General features: G+C 34.5%; 1 protein-coding gene across 1 annotated transcript in view; it reads left to right on the forward strand.

Annotated features, from left to right (window-relative positions):
• Nucleotides 1-13,497, forward strand: part of LOC111055871 (dynein heavy chain 1, axonemal) — a 357,355-nt gene that overhangs the window by 222,245 nt on the left and 121,613 nt on the right. The window contains exon 27 of the mRNA XM_039439162.1: nt 8,636-8,851. Coding sequence (XP_039295096.1) covers nt 8,636-8,851 — 216 coding nt within the window. The remainder of the gene's footprint in view (nt 1-8,635; nt 8,852-13,497) is intronic.

Below are 13,497 nucleotides of genomic sequence, written 5' to 3' on the forward strand. Positions count from 1 at the left end.
CCTACTACCATAGGTAAGGAAAGTATTGCTTTCCAAAAAAATTAAGGTACCCCAATTTCAAGTTTTCTATACGTTTCAAGGTCCCCTGAGTCCAAAAACATGATTTTTGGGTGTTGGTCTGTGTGTGTGTGTGTATGTGTGTGTGTGTGTATGTGTGTATGTCTGTGAACACGATAACTCCATTCCTAATTAACCGATTGACTTGAAATTTTAAACTTGAGGTCCTTATACCATGAGGACCCGACAATAAGGAATTCAATAAAATTCAATTCAAGATGGCGGATAATTACTAAAAAACCATGTTTTTCACGATTTTCTCAAAAACGGCTCTAACGATTTTCTTTAAATTTATACCATGGATAGCTATTTATAAGCCCTATCAACTGACACGAGTCTCATTACTGGGAAAATTGCAGGAGCTGCGTAATATTATCGAGAAAAATGGCGGATAATTACTAAAAAACCATGTTTTTCACGGTTTTCTCGAAAACGGCTCTAGCGATTTTCTTCAAATTTATACCATGGATAGCTATTTATAAGCCCTATCAACTGACATGAGTTTCATTTCTGGGAAAATTGCAGGAGCTGCGTAATATTCTCGAGAAAAATGGCGGATAATTACTAAAAAACTATGTTTTTCACGGTTTTCTCGAAAACGGCTCTAACGTTTTTCTTCAAATTCAAACCATGGATAGCTATTTATAAGCCGTATCAACTGACATGAGTCTCATTTCTAGGAAAATTGCAGGAGCTGCGTAATATTCTCGAGAAAAATGGCGAAAAATTACTGAAAAAACATGTTTTTCACGATTTTCTCAAAAATTACTCGACTGATTTATTTCTAATTCATATTCTGTATAGTTATTTATCAGCTCCATCAACTGGCATGAGTCTCCTTTCTGGGAAACTAATGGGGGGTTCACCCCATCCTTGAGAAATGGACTTCGTAACCTCCTTCTCGTGCATGAGGTAGGTAGGTAGAGCAGTCTATAAAAATAACACATAGTCGAGATATTTCATTTGTAGAACAGCTGTTTTGACGACTTTTAAAAAATCATCGGATTTCACAATTTACACAAAGGAAAAAGTACTCTGAAAACAATTATATACACACATATACAGTAGTCTGATCGTAGTTTCAAATAATTATGTTGCCGCCAATCGTCATTATGTTATTTCTCTAAATTATTGTCGTTTAAGAATGAGGCTCCCAGTTCAATGAGCAAGGAAAGTTGTGTGAGTGTACCACACCAGATTTTTATAGAGGTGTATCATGGAGGAGCAGATAACTCGAAAGATGCAATAAGGAAAAGAGCTTAATATCAACATTCGATGGATTGCGTTGAAAGGTAATACTATTACATCGAGAAATGGAGTTGGAGCATGATGTTCTGCTTGCTTCTTTGAAGTTTAAAGCTGCATTGCCACATATCACTATCAGTATCCGTTTCCGGTACAGTTGAAATGTCATTCACATTAGTTGGGTTGATTCTCACCCTATCCGAACGAGCAGGTATGAATAGCCCCATTAAAACTCATGGGAAGATTTTTTTCACTGAACCGACTCGGACTCTGATACTGATGTGGAAATTCAGTGTGAATCAATTTCTTGGGCATGGGTACTCACTCTATATGAAGAGAAATGCACAAAACTATGTATACTTTAAGGTGAGGAAAATGAGAATCTCCGAAACTGAAATAAACGGCTACACCATTATTCATGTATAATGAGAAATATTCCAGTATTTCAAAGTTATATGAATCAAAATTCAAATATTAATTCCTTGGTATGAGCACTAACCTAAGATGAAGACGAATGTACAAAATCATATGTACTGTATTTTAAATATTATTTCTAGTGAGAAATGAATGAAGGAAAGGAGAAAACTGGAATAAGCGACTCTGCCATTCCATTATTCATCATGAGAAATATTTCATTATTCGAGAGAAAACGCTCTTCGGATGAAATTTATAGAGATTGGGAGTTAATGACTTGAAAATGAGGAATTGCAAATAGCAATGATCCTCTGAAACCTGAGGAAAATATCATTCAAGACGTTGAATACAAAAATAATAGGCAGGATTGTTTGCTGGATGAGAATGAAAGATTTTGAAAGAATGTAGAAAAAATCTCTGAAAAAGTGAGACAAGTCAGGAATTTTTGAGATTTATGAATGTTGAGAACCATTAGTGAAGATCAGAAGGGAATCAATTAGAGAGAAATGAGAATTCAAGATAAGAAAAGTACCGTAGTTGAAATCATGTTGAAGAAATTGAAGAGTGCTTCCAGAAATTGTAGAAATAGTAACAACAACTTACGTGGGATTTCATTTTGCCTTGTCACTTTTTTTCACTCTTACTTCAAATCTACTCGAGAGGAAAACTCGTGCTACAATCTTCTCATTATACTACCTACTTTATTTTTCTTTATTTCGAAGTGAAAAGTGTAAATTGAAAATATTTTGCTGACTATAACCTTAGTGTTCGGTTTTCCATTAGGGAACTTTGGACTATATACGGCGTGGTGGAACTAAGTTGTGCTCCATCTTTTCCTATACTTTTTTCGTTCAAAACAAGAGACCCTTGGGTCTACCCACCATTGAAAGCCATACGCTAAAAATAATAATACCTACATCAATATTCTAGACCAGTGGTCGCCAAACAGTCGATCGCGAGCTACTCGTAGCTCGTGGGGTAGTTTCTGGTAGCTCACAGAAATGCTTGGGTTGGCAACCATGCATTGAGAAACATGGCTACAAAATATTGCATTTCTCACAGATATAACTGAGAAACTGAATGATTTAAATTTGCAGATTCAAGGGAAAGATAAGGACATCGGTGAAATGATTTCAACTGTAACATCGTTTTCCAAGAAGCTCGAGATATGGTAAAAGAATGTCGTCCAGATTGAATATGAACACTTTCCCAGTCTGAAGAGAATCAATGACGAGAAAATTCCTTCACAGCATCGCAGTAATAACCAAGAATATGTTACAATTCTTTCAGACTTGAGACAAAAGTTTGATCAACGATTTCAAGGTTTTAAAAGCATATCTAATATGGTGCAATTCATCAACTCTCCTTCTGTAGAGATCGATGCAGAAGACTTTGCAGCTTGTGTTGTAATACATTTTGGTGAAGATCAGGCTTCAGTTGAAATGGAATTTGTGGGGTTTTCAAAACGATCACTTTCTACAACTGGAAATATTTCGCCTCAAGCCCCCAAGAAAAATATCCAAATATTGTTCAAGTTGCATTGACGTTGAAAGCTATGTTCAGCTCTACCTACTTGTGTGAAACATCTTTTTCGAAAAAAATCGATACAGGAACAGACTCAGACTGACTGATGAACATTTGGACAAATGTATCAGAATGGAGGCTACAACGTACTCTCCAAACATCAAGAAAATACTTGATGACGAAAAAGAGTTACACTGCTCTCATTGAAATGTACATTTCAACTTTTGTTATACTTTTTGCTATGAGTAGATTCCAACAGTAGAAATGTATCTTTATAGGCAATAAAGGTGTGAAATTTCATTTTGCATACGGTACCGTACTTCTTCAGCCCAATACTACTTGGTAGCTCACTAGAAGATTTATAAATGCTATTCTAGCTCACCAGGCTCATAAGTTTGGCGATCATTGTTCTAGACAATTTTCGGTGCCATAAATATTATGTTTTTTTGCCTGATCGTATTTCTATCATTAGCCACATTCTCTACTCATACTACAGAGTTAGACAAAATAATAGAATAGAATGACTACTACTTTTCTATTTGATGAGATATGGTTTTATTTAAGGTTAATGAGGTATGGATAACAATTTGAAATTACAGTGACACGCTTATTATTCGAATGAGACTGTCATTTTTATTTATCATGTGTACCGTAGATTCTGTCATTCAGAAAATGAGATAAGAAAAAATCATTGATCAGACACATGAAATAAAATAATATGTAAAATATCGACGTCCTTGTTCCGGTTATTGTATCGACGCTCTTGTTAGTCTCCTGTAGTCAATGTGGAAATTGTCTATATTCCTCTGAATCATTGCATGTGCTATCGTATCGAATTTCCTGTTTTATTGTTTCATGTGTTATGGCTCCAAGTTTCGTTACTTATTTTCCATACACATGCATGAGGTAAGCTCATAAGAAACATTCACAAGGTGACAGGTGCACAGGTCCGGTAACAGTGAGGAGGCGACTCCAGATTTTTACGCATCAAAATGAGGCGTCCAGCGAAGGTCTGCCTTATAAATTCTATAGTAGCTGATTCCGAACTTTCACATGTGGGTCGCCATCTTGTTGTGACCACACTTTATCGCTCTTCATAAGTCCGGCGTCGTCTCAGAAAAACTCACTTTTGAAGCAGAAAAACTCACACCAAATCGTCGTTAAGTAACGACTGTGTTGAAAGTGACGATCCGACGTTTTTTCTCGAAAGAAGAAGGATCAAGGAGGCCTAAAGGCCTATAATGAAGTTACGACTAAAGCCACATCAAACACTCAATCTTTTGCTGTGTAGAGGTGTTTCTTATAGAGGACAGAGAAAACTACTTCGAGGATGCTTAGTTGAATCAATGAAGCATTGAATCATTGGACCATAAAGGTAGGCGCACACAGATCGTCATCGGACGGACGGCACGCATCGGACGAATCGGATGATTAGATTTCAAATCAAATCGTTTATTGCACAAAAATATATACAGAATACAACTGAAAGGAAATTGACAACTTTGTGCTACACGTCGGCAAAAGAAAACTTGTACGCCGACGTGGAGTCTTAATATAACTTATTCACTTATACATTAATATTAATATATAAAATGATCCTACAATATTATAATATAGGCTAACAGTAATTAACATTCAACCACTAAATATTCCATTCTAAGAAATAACAATAAATTAAAGATATACATAAAGCTGAATTTAAGATTCATACAACATCAATCAATATTAAACCAAATCATTAATTGAATAAAAATAATTTTCTTTCACCCAGGTATGGAAATCTTTTATTTTAGGCTTCTTTATCAACCATCCTCTTGGAACTTTATTATAGAGTTTATTTCTCAAATATGAAATACTTCCACGGGATAGGGTGCTATCAACTCTTTCAATTGTGATTAAGTTTTGAGCGACTTGTCTAGTTACTCTTTGATAATTTTGAATATTTTTTAATTTGAGCACATGTTTCTAAATAGTCTTTAAAATGAACAATTGTCTTATAGTGAACAGATTGGAATTTTGAAACAATGTGACACTTGGGAAATCTCTCGGATACCTCATTATTGTTTTGATAACTAACTTTTGTAAAACAAATAGAGGTTTTAAAGTTGAATCAAAAGTTCCTCCCCATATAGAATTACCATACTGAACTAAGGATTGGAATAGAGCAAAATAAACAGATTTTAGTAATTTTAGACTCAAAATACTTCTAAGCATGTACATTTTTAAATTGACCACCCTTAATTTTCTACAAAGGTAGCTAATCTGAGGTGACCAGCGTAGATGCTTATCAACAAAAATACCAAGATACTTGTAATTGTTTACACTCTCAATAACCTCATTGCAAGAATCACATGGATACCTGTTACAAGCATTATTCAAACAAAGCCTGTTCATATCTAGATCTCCTCTTGTTGTTGGACTGAAGGTCATACATTTTGTTTTACCAAGATTTAGTCTCAAATAATTACATTTTAGCCACTGAGAAACCTTATAGTAACCCACTTTTGTTTGCTTGATAACATCTTCCCAGGAACCTTCTTGGAAGATAAGTGCTGTCATCAGCAAAACAAATTGTCTTAGACCCAACTGAGTCCAGTACACTAGGCAGGCTATTAACATAGATCAAAAATAAAACTGGTCCCAATACAGTCCCTTGATGTAGACCTCATGTCACATCTCTAATCTCACTATTACTACCACCACAGCTAACGATTTGGCTTCTACCCCTTAGATAACTTTCAAAGAAATCTAACTCTATTCCTTGAATACCAATATTATATAGTTTCTGGATCATTTTATCATGTGGTACTGTGTCAAAAGCCTTGGCCAGGTCCAGGAACATTACCAAGGTTTTTTTATTTGTTTTGAAACCATTGTATATTGTCTCAGTTAAGGACTCCAATGCATCCTCTGTGCTTCTACCCTGTTGGAAACCAAACTGCCTCTTATCAATGATTTTATTAACATCTAGATATTCAACTAATCTTTTCTTTACCAATTTTTCGAAAATTTTAGAAATAGAACTTAGCAAGCTAATTGGTCTATAATTTTGAGGTATTTCTTTACTCCCCCCCCCCCTTGTGTAAAGGAATAACTTTTGCATGCTTGAAATGCAAGGGAAAGTATCCAGATGAAAAACAACAATTGAAAATTTCTGAAAGAGGTTTAGAGATTGTGTTAGTTAATAGTTTTAGCACGCTGTTGGATATGTTATCCCATCCAGGTGCCTTATTATCATTCAAACTTTTGATTACTTCCTTGATTTCTGTTTCAGTAACAAATTGAAATTAAATGCATTTTCAATATCTATTGTTTGTTCCAAATATTGATCTTCATTCTGTCCATGTATATCAATTTCCTGCGCTTGATTTATACCTACATTCACAAAATAGTCATTCAAAGCATTAAGATCTTGATTTACATGTAATCGTGAATTCTTATTTACCCCAATAATTGCTTGATTTATCACAGACCATATCTTCTTAGGGTCACCTTGAGCTTTATTTATTTCTGATTGATAATATAAATCTTTTGCTTTTCTAATTAGATCTACTATTCTATTTCTGTAAGACAGGAATTTCCTTCTCAGCTCTACATTAAATGGTTCATTTTTCAATCTTTTATATAATCTATCTCTTATAGTTATGGACTTTAGAATTCCATTGGACATCCAAGGTTTCAAATGTTTTTTAGTTAAATTAACCTTTTTAATAACTGTTGCTCTACTGATGCACGTTTTTACATTATTTACAAATTCATTTACTAATGTTTCAATACTTCTATTCGCGTCAATCTCCCAATTAATTAAAGCACTCTCCTCTAACAACTTTTCTTTATTAACATTCCTCACTTCAATAAACTTACATGGCTTACTAGATCGAGAACAAACATCTTTTTTAATTGATGCGTGAAGAGCAGTCGCATAATGATCAGTAATTGACATTTCTAATACAGCAGTTTTTAATGAGTCATTATGTTTGGATTTAGAAAAAATATGGTCTAAACAAGTATTTGAAGCAGGACGAGTTTTCTATTGACAAAGGACTCAAACCCATGCGAACTCATAATAGACAAATAATCATGCGTTTTTTTAGAGTTACATAACAAATCAATATTTACATCACCTATCACTATGAATAATCAAAATTAAAGCATGAACCATTCATATAATTATCAAGTTGTTCTATAAATAAAGGTATACTTGTACTAGGAGATCTATAAACGGATGTTACTAAATATTTATTATTTTTAGTTTGCAGCTCAACAGCTAAGAAAGGATATTCGTTTGGACTATCAATTTTTTTCGAGGAAATACTATTAGCTACATACATGACAATTCCATCTGAACGATTCAAGGAGTTACATTTTATATATAAATTATAGCCATTAATGTTTAACAGTGATTTTTCTTCTTCAGAAGTCCAGGTTTCAGTAAAAATTAGAACCTCAAATTTTGTTCTCATGCTGTTCAAAATAATGAGAATTTGATCAAAATTTCTTTTCAAACTTCTTATATTTAAACTAAAAATATTCAATTCATAATTAAGGGGCTGGATATAGTTCAAGTATTCATCGGTACTTTCACATTCCCTAACACTGTTAATACTATCTACAAATTGCGTGAGATCATTCATAATAAATGTTTAATCAAACCTGTAGCAACACTTTATTCCTCTCCGTTGATAACTTTTATATTTGATGCATTGCTTTCAAGTGGAGTGCGCATACCTATACGGATGCGGATAGGTATGCGCACTCCAATTGAAAACAATATATCAAATCTAATAATCCGATCCGTCCGATGCGTGCGATCGTCCGATGACGATCTGTGTGCGTCTACCTTTAAGGGCCGGTTTCCGAGCTCGTGATTGAGCTAAGTTCTAGAATTTGAACAGCTGGAGTCTGAAAATTGGCTGTCCGAAACAGGGCGTAATCGTTGTCGTAGTCAAAGTAACGTTTAATTTAAATTTTCGGAAAACTAGAATATTGAGCACAAAATAAAATGAAGTGCAAATAGTGTAAAGTTTCAGTTATTTTTAATTACTTAGAAATGTTAAATTTTGTGCAGGAAAAACGTTCCCAATTGATGAGGAAATAAAGATTTATTTTGCTGCAACTATTTACTGAGACTACGCCCCGTTTCGGAAAGCCAATTATCCAACTCCAGCTGTTAAAAGTCTAGAACTTAGCTAAATCCCGATCTCGAAAACCGGCCCCAACTCATTGTATCATCAAATCATCAAAAATCATTAAATCATTGTATCAAGAATCATCAAATCATTGAGTCATCACATCATTAAATCATCGATCTATCTTTCTTTATCATTCTCTATCTTCCTTATCCTTACCAGACCTCTTTCTACTCTGTTCTCTCAGTAAACATTTGTTTTTCCAGAGCTGTATTTTTGGCAAAATCCTCAACTTCTGGATCGACAAGATAGAGCCTGTAAGCAGTCTTGGATCGACCTTGCTGTCCAGTACACTAGCTGTCTATTCCACCATTTTGAGAGAACTATTGCCTACTCCTGCCAAAACGCATTACACTTTCAATCTGAGGGACCTAAGCAAAGTGTTCCAGGGTATGCTCATGCTGGCTCCAAACTTTATCAAGGTGAGTCAAAAACAGGATTTTGGATTTCTTGTAAGAAATTCAAGTGTCTCATCCTTTAGATGTCAAAGTTATGTTATAAACTACTTCATACTTATACTTTACTTTATACTTCATTGCCAAAAATAAAACAAACAATTCACTCATACACATACATACACGAGCAAAAATGAAAATAAAATGTACATGATACAATTACACATACATGCATATTAGATGAGAGAAGAAAAACTAATTATAATATTTCTAGGCATCACCAGCAAAAAGAAAACTCTTTGCCCGCTGGTGAGAGTTGCTTAAAAAATCCTTAAAATAGCTAGAAATTGAAACAAAAGTAGAGACGCAAAATATACTTTAATTCTAGTTATGAGTGCTTCACTTGTAAATTTTGGAAAAAAAACATTACAAACAACTCACAACTTGAAACAAACTGTGTCGAATGCTGCATTTTATGTTTCTAACAAGATAGAGGAATATCCTGTGAAAGCTTCAACTATTGTATAATTATTAAGATATAAGATATAAATCCTCTTTCAAATATTGGAAAAGAACCACAACCAATTTCCTGCCTGAAGCAAACAGGAAACAAGAGTGAGTTGTGAACTGAATTTAGTAGTTTTATGTAACATTTCGATTAAATTTAATTCATTTTATTCAAAAACTACATAGTATGTAAAAACAAAGTAAAGGCAATACATTAGTTTGTAACATTAATATAAGTGAAAAGTTAATGAATAACTCCATGCTTGTACGATAAGTCCGTGTGCATGGAGGAGTCTTCTGACAATCGATAAGAGAAAGAATAACTATACTTTATTGACACTAGATACAATAAAAAAATCTAGTAACTGGAAGCTTAATAGTATCTCCGTGTAATATTATCTCCGATATCTTCTCCGTGGAAAAATATTCATGCATTAAGTTCTGAAGACTAAATGAGATCTATACCAGTAGAACCCAATTAGAGAATAATTTAAAATACTTAAGAGCTTCATATTCAAATGTTGAAGACAAGTATATTAATCTACTCCCAACTTCCAATTACTAATGCAAACATAGTTCATGAGAAAAGTTGTTAGTTTTTCTGACATGTGTGAATTGTCAATTAATTGTTGGAAACACAAACACTATTACCATGAAATCACTATTCTATAAGCCCTCGATTATCCCATAACCATGTGACAACAAAGATTCTTCCACTCTCTGCAGTCTACACAGTATGCAAGACGTAATTTCCATTCTACCCTCTAACAGGGCGTTTCTTAATAAGAGAATGGATGGCCGTCTGATGGCTCCATTCACTGATTCAAGGACATTTTTGCCACAAAAACTAATCCTAGAATTGAACCGTCCCTGAGGCTTGAATAACAAAGACATCATCTTCCTCTCTTGTTGAGTATGTAATGATGTGAAAAGCTCTCACGATTCTGATTTTCAGCTCTCCTGAACCTCCCCTCCTCTCCTTTTTTGCTCCTCTTTCTTCTATTTTCCTCCTCTTCATCCTCCATCTTCTTTCACTTCTTCATCATCCTATTTGCTCTCAAATCTCTCATGACCGTCTGTCTACTCATGTGATATTCATGAAAGAAAATAGAATGATTCTTTCACAACGGCACTCCTCTATTATGAAATGTCTTATTCATCCATGATACACAGCCTTTGAATCACTGTGGCGTCTTTTCTCAATCTGAAATCTGAGTATAATGGAGTCTGTTGGGTTGATTCAGGTCTGATTATTCGAGGAAGCGGTTTCGATGTATATTTTTTCTGAATATATTGTATTGACTCCCGATCGAAACCTTGATTATTCATCAACCATGAGCTGTTTAAATCTCTAGTAAGAGGGAATGGATTTTATTTCAAAAGAATTTCTTTTGAAAGTAGACAGCATTCAGTTTTGCTAACATGTTGTTTAATAGACAAATTCGAAACATTTTCAACAGTTTACAGAATCAAGCTTAATGTTTGCATACAATACAGATATGAATCAAAAACAATATGACACTTCAGTTGTCACCTGGGTGGAGGTTTTGGTTTCGCTCACACTTGTTTCATACTTTTTTTCAAATTTGAACTGATAATGATTCTATTCTCTACAAATTCTTTTCTGCTACCAAAACATTAGTCCAAAATAGTAAATCTGGTATAGATCTGAATTCATAGAAGATTTAGATTGATTTATCATGAATTGACAGATACAGATATGGATCTATGAATTGCATTGGTTTTACATTTCCGATACGCTGAGAGGTGATCCTCTCAATATTCAAAGCTATGACATCACTATAAACCGCCATTGCTGTGAAGTTTGAATTGTGGGAGTGACTTGACCAATGGGAGACGTGCACCATGATAGATCATTCTTCTACCAATTATAGCGCTTGCTCAACACTATTATAATATATCCTGCTGTTCTGTACCCCAGTTGAGCTCACGAAATTCGAATGATTTGCGTGATTGTAACAACCTAAACAGGTATATCGTTGTGATAGCTTCAAGTATTCTCATCTGTAGGAGCAACGTGACTTGAAATGACCAAGAAGACTCTGAATTCAACATGGAATTCAATCCTCTTAATGAATATATTCGAATGCAATCAGAACAATTAATTAATGAACTAGCTTATAAGACATTTCTATCATAACAGTTAAAGCTAGCACGAAGCTCAATTAGGAGGTCATAGATTGAAATGATCACAAGACTATGAAAACAAAGTAAAATGCATTCAAAAAATTTCAACAAACATATAAAAAATCCACTCAGTAGAAGAAAATCATTAGACAATGTTGGAATATCAAAAGATTCGCGATCAGAAATATATATCTAGATTTTATTTTCTTTTATGTTCACCATTATACCATCGGCAAGGATAAATTAGTGGCATTACTAAGATTATGATACTATCATTTCCTGTTAATAACAACAAAAAGTGAAATAATGAGATGAGGTCATCCAGTGGTAACTTTGGAACTGAAGCAAAAGGTTCACAAGAGTTCAATAGACAAGAAAAGAAAGAAATTGGATTTCTCCATTCAGATTACAATAGATAGAAATGGAAGTATAAAGATCAAGCATGAGAGGGAATAGAGAAAGAAAGTGGGACTAGAAAGGAAGAGTACGAGAAGCAGCAAAGAGTTGCAGATGATGGTAATGCAGTAAATCCTTTTGTTAAAGTGACGTCTTTATCGCTCAAAGCTTGGAGCCTTGGGATCACTTTTTTAATCCAGCAAACGCTCCTCGTAATAATGAGATCTCCTTTTGTGCAAAGTGAGTCAGTCTCCACCTGAACCTCCTCTCCCAAGGTCATTATATTATCAAGGCTCTACCCTCGTTCTAGAAAATTCTCCAAATCCTTGTTACTCCTTGCACTTTGTTACTAAATCAACATGAATCCTCAAGAAGTCATATCTGAGAGACTGTTTGAAGTTTTTTGTAAGATTATTTACAAAAAACTTACTAGAACCGTTCTTGATTTTATTCCAGACGCGAATAGTTTCACGAGATTCTCGCCATTATCAAGCGTAAAAAAGTTATGAGGTTCAGGACGACCATTTGATCACCATTCTAAACATGTTCTGTATTTGTATCTTCATTGAGTTTTGTCTTTCTTTGATGAATTTCATGACTAATAACTTCAATTTTAATAAAACGATATTATTAGTCTGAATCAAAGACAATATTCTACTCAGCGCTGCGTTAATAATGATACATTGGTTATACAGTACAAATAATATTACAATACAAATTTGCATTCCTGGGTTTGATAGAATTGTACAGGTTCAATATTGTATAACTAATGGGTGTCCACAGAGAGGGGGAGATTTCGGAGACTGCGTCCTAGGAAATCCTGGTAGGGGGTTCAAAATCAAATCTTAGGGGAAGAGGGTTCCCAAAAGGACAGCAATGTTTAGAATAACAACTCACAAGATTTTTGGGCTTCCAATTCAAGGGTGGGGGGAAGTAGCAGCTGAATGTGCGTCTGTGTACATGATATCTCATCTCCCAATCAACGGAATGACTTGAAATTTGGAATTTAAGGTCCTTCCCCTATAAGGATCCTACCCGAACAATTTCGAGCAAATCCAATTCAAGATGGCGGCTAAAATGACGAAAATGTTGTCAAAAACAGGGTTTAACGCGATTTTCTCGAAAACGGCTCCAACGATTTTGATCAAATTCATACCTAAAATAGTCATTGTTAAGCTCTATCAACTGCCATAAGTCCCATATCTGTAAAAATTTCAGGAGCTCCGCTCCATCTTTGCAAAGTTTGATTTTGGATCCCCAATTATCAGGCTTCAGATTCAATTTAAACAAAAAATTTCGAGTGGAAAAGATCGAGCATGAGAATCTCTACAATTAATGTTCAGTAACATTTTCACCTAAAAATATGAGCTTGAAATTCGAGAAAATGTTATTATTTCATTTGCAAACTGTTGGCAACTGTTGATTCTATTAAATCATTCACTATGAAGAGATAGCAGACCTCGTGTGTCTCCAGCGTTATAGTCCTGTCACCAGCTGGCTTAGATCTTTGAATAGTAGACTTGAGATGCGAGGGAACACTAGCGTTAGGTGATAAATTTTCATAACTACAAGGAAAGTTGTGTGAGTGCGCCACACCAGATTTTAAAAATTTACAACCCACT

The sequence above is a fragment of the Nilaparvata lugens genome, chromosome 12 (assembly GCF_014356525.2).
Source record: "Nilaparvata lugens isolate BPH chromosome 12, ASM1435652v1, whole genome shotgun sequence".
NCBI lineage: Eukaryota > Metazoa > Arthropoda > Insecta > Hemiptera > Delphacidae > Nilaparvata > Nilaparvata lugens.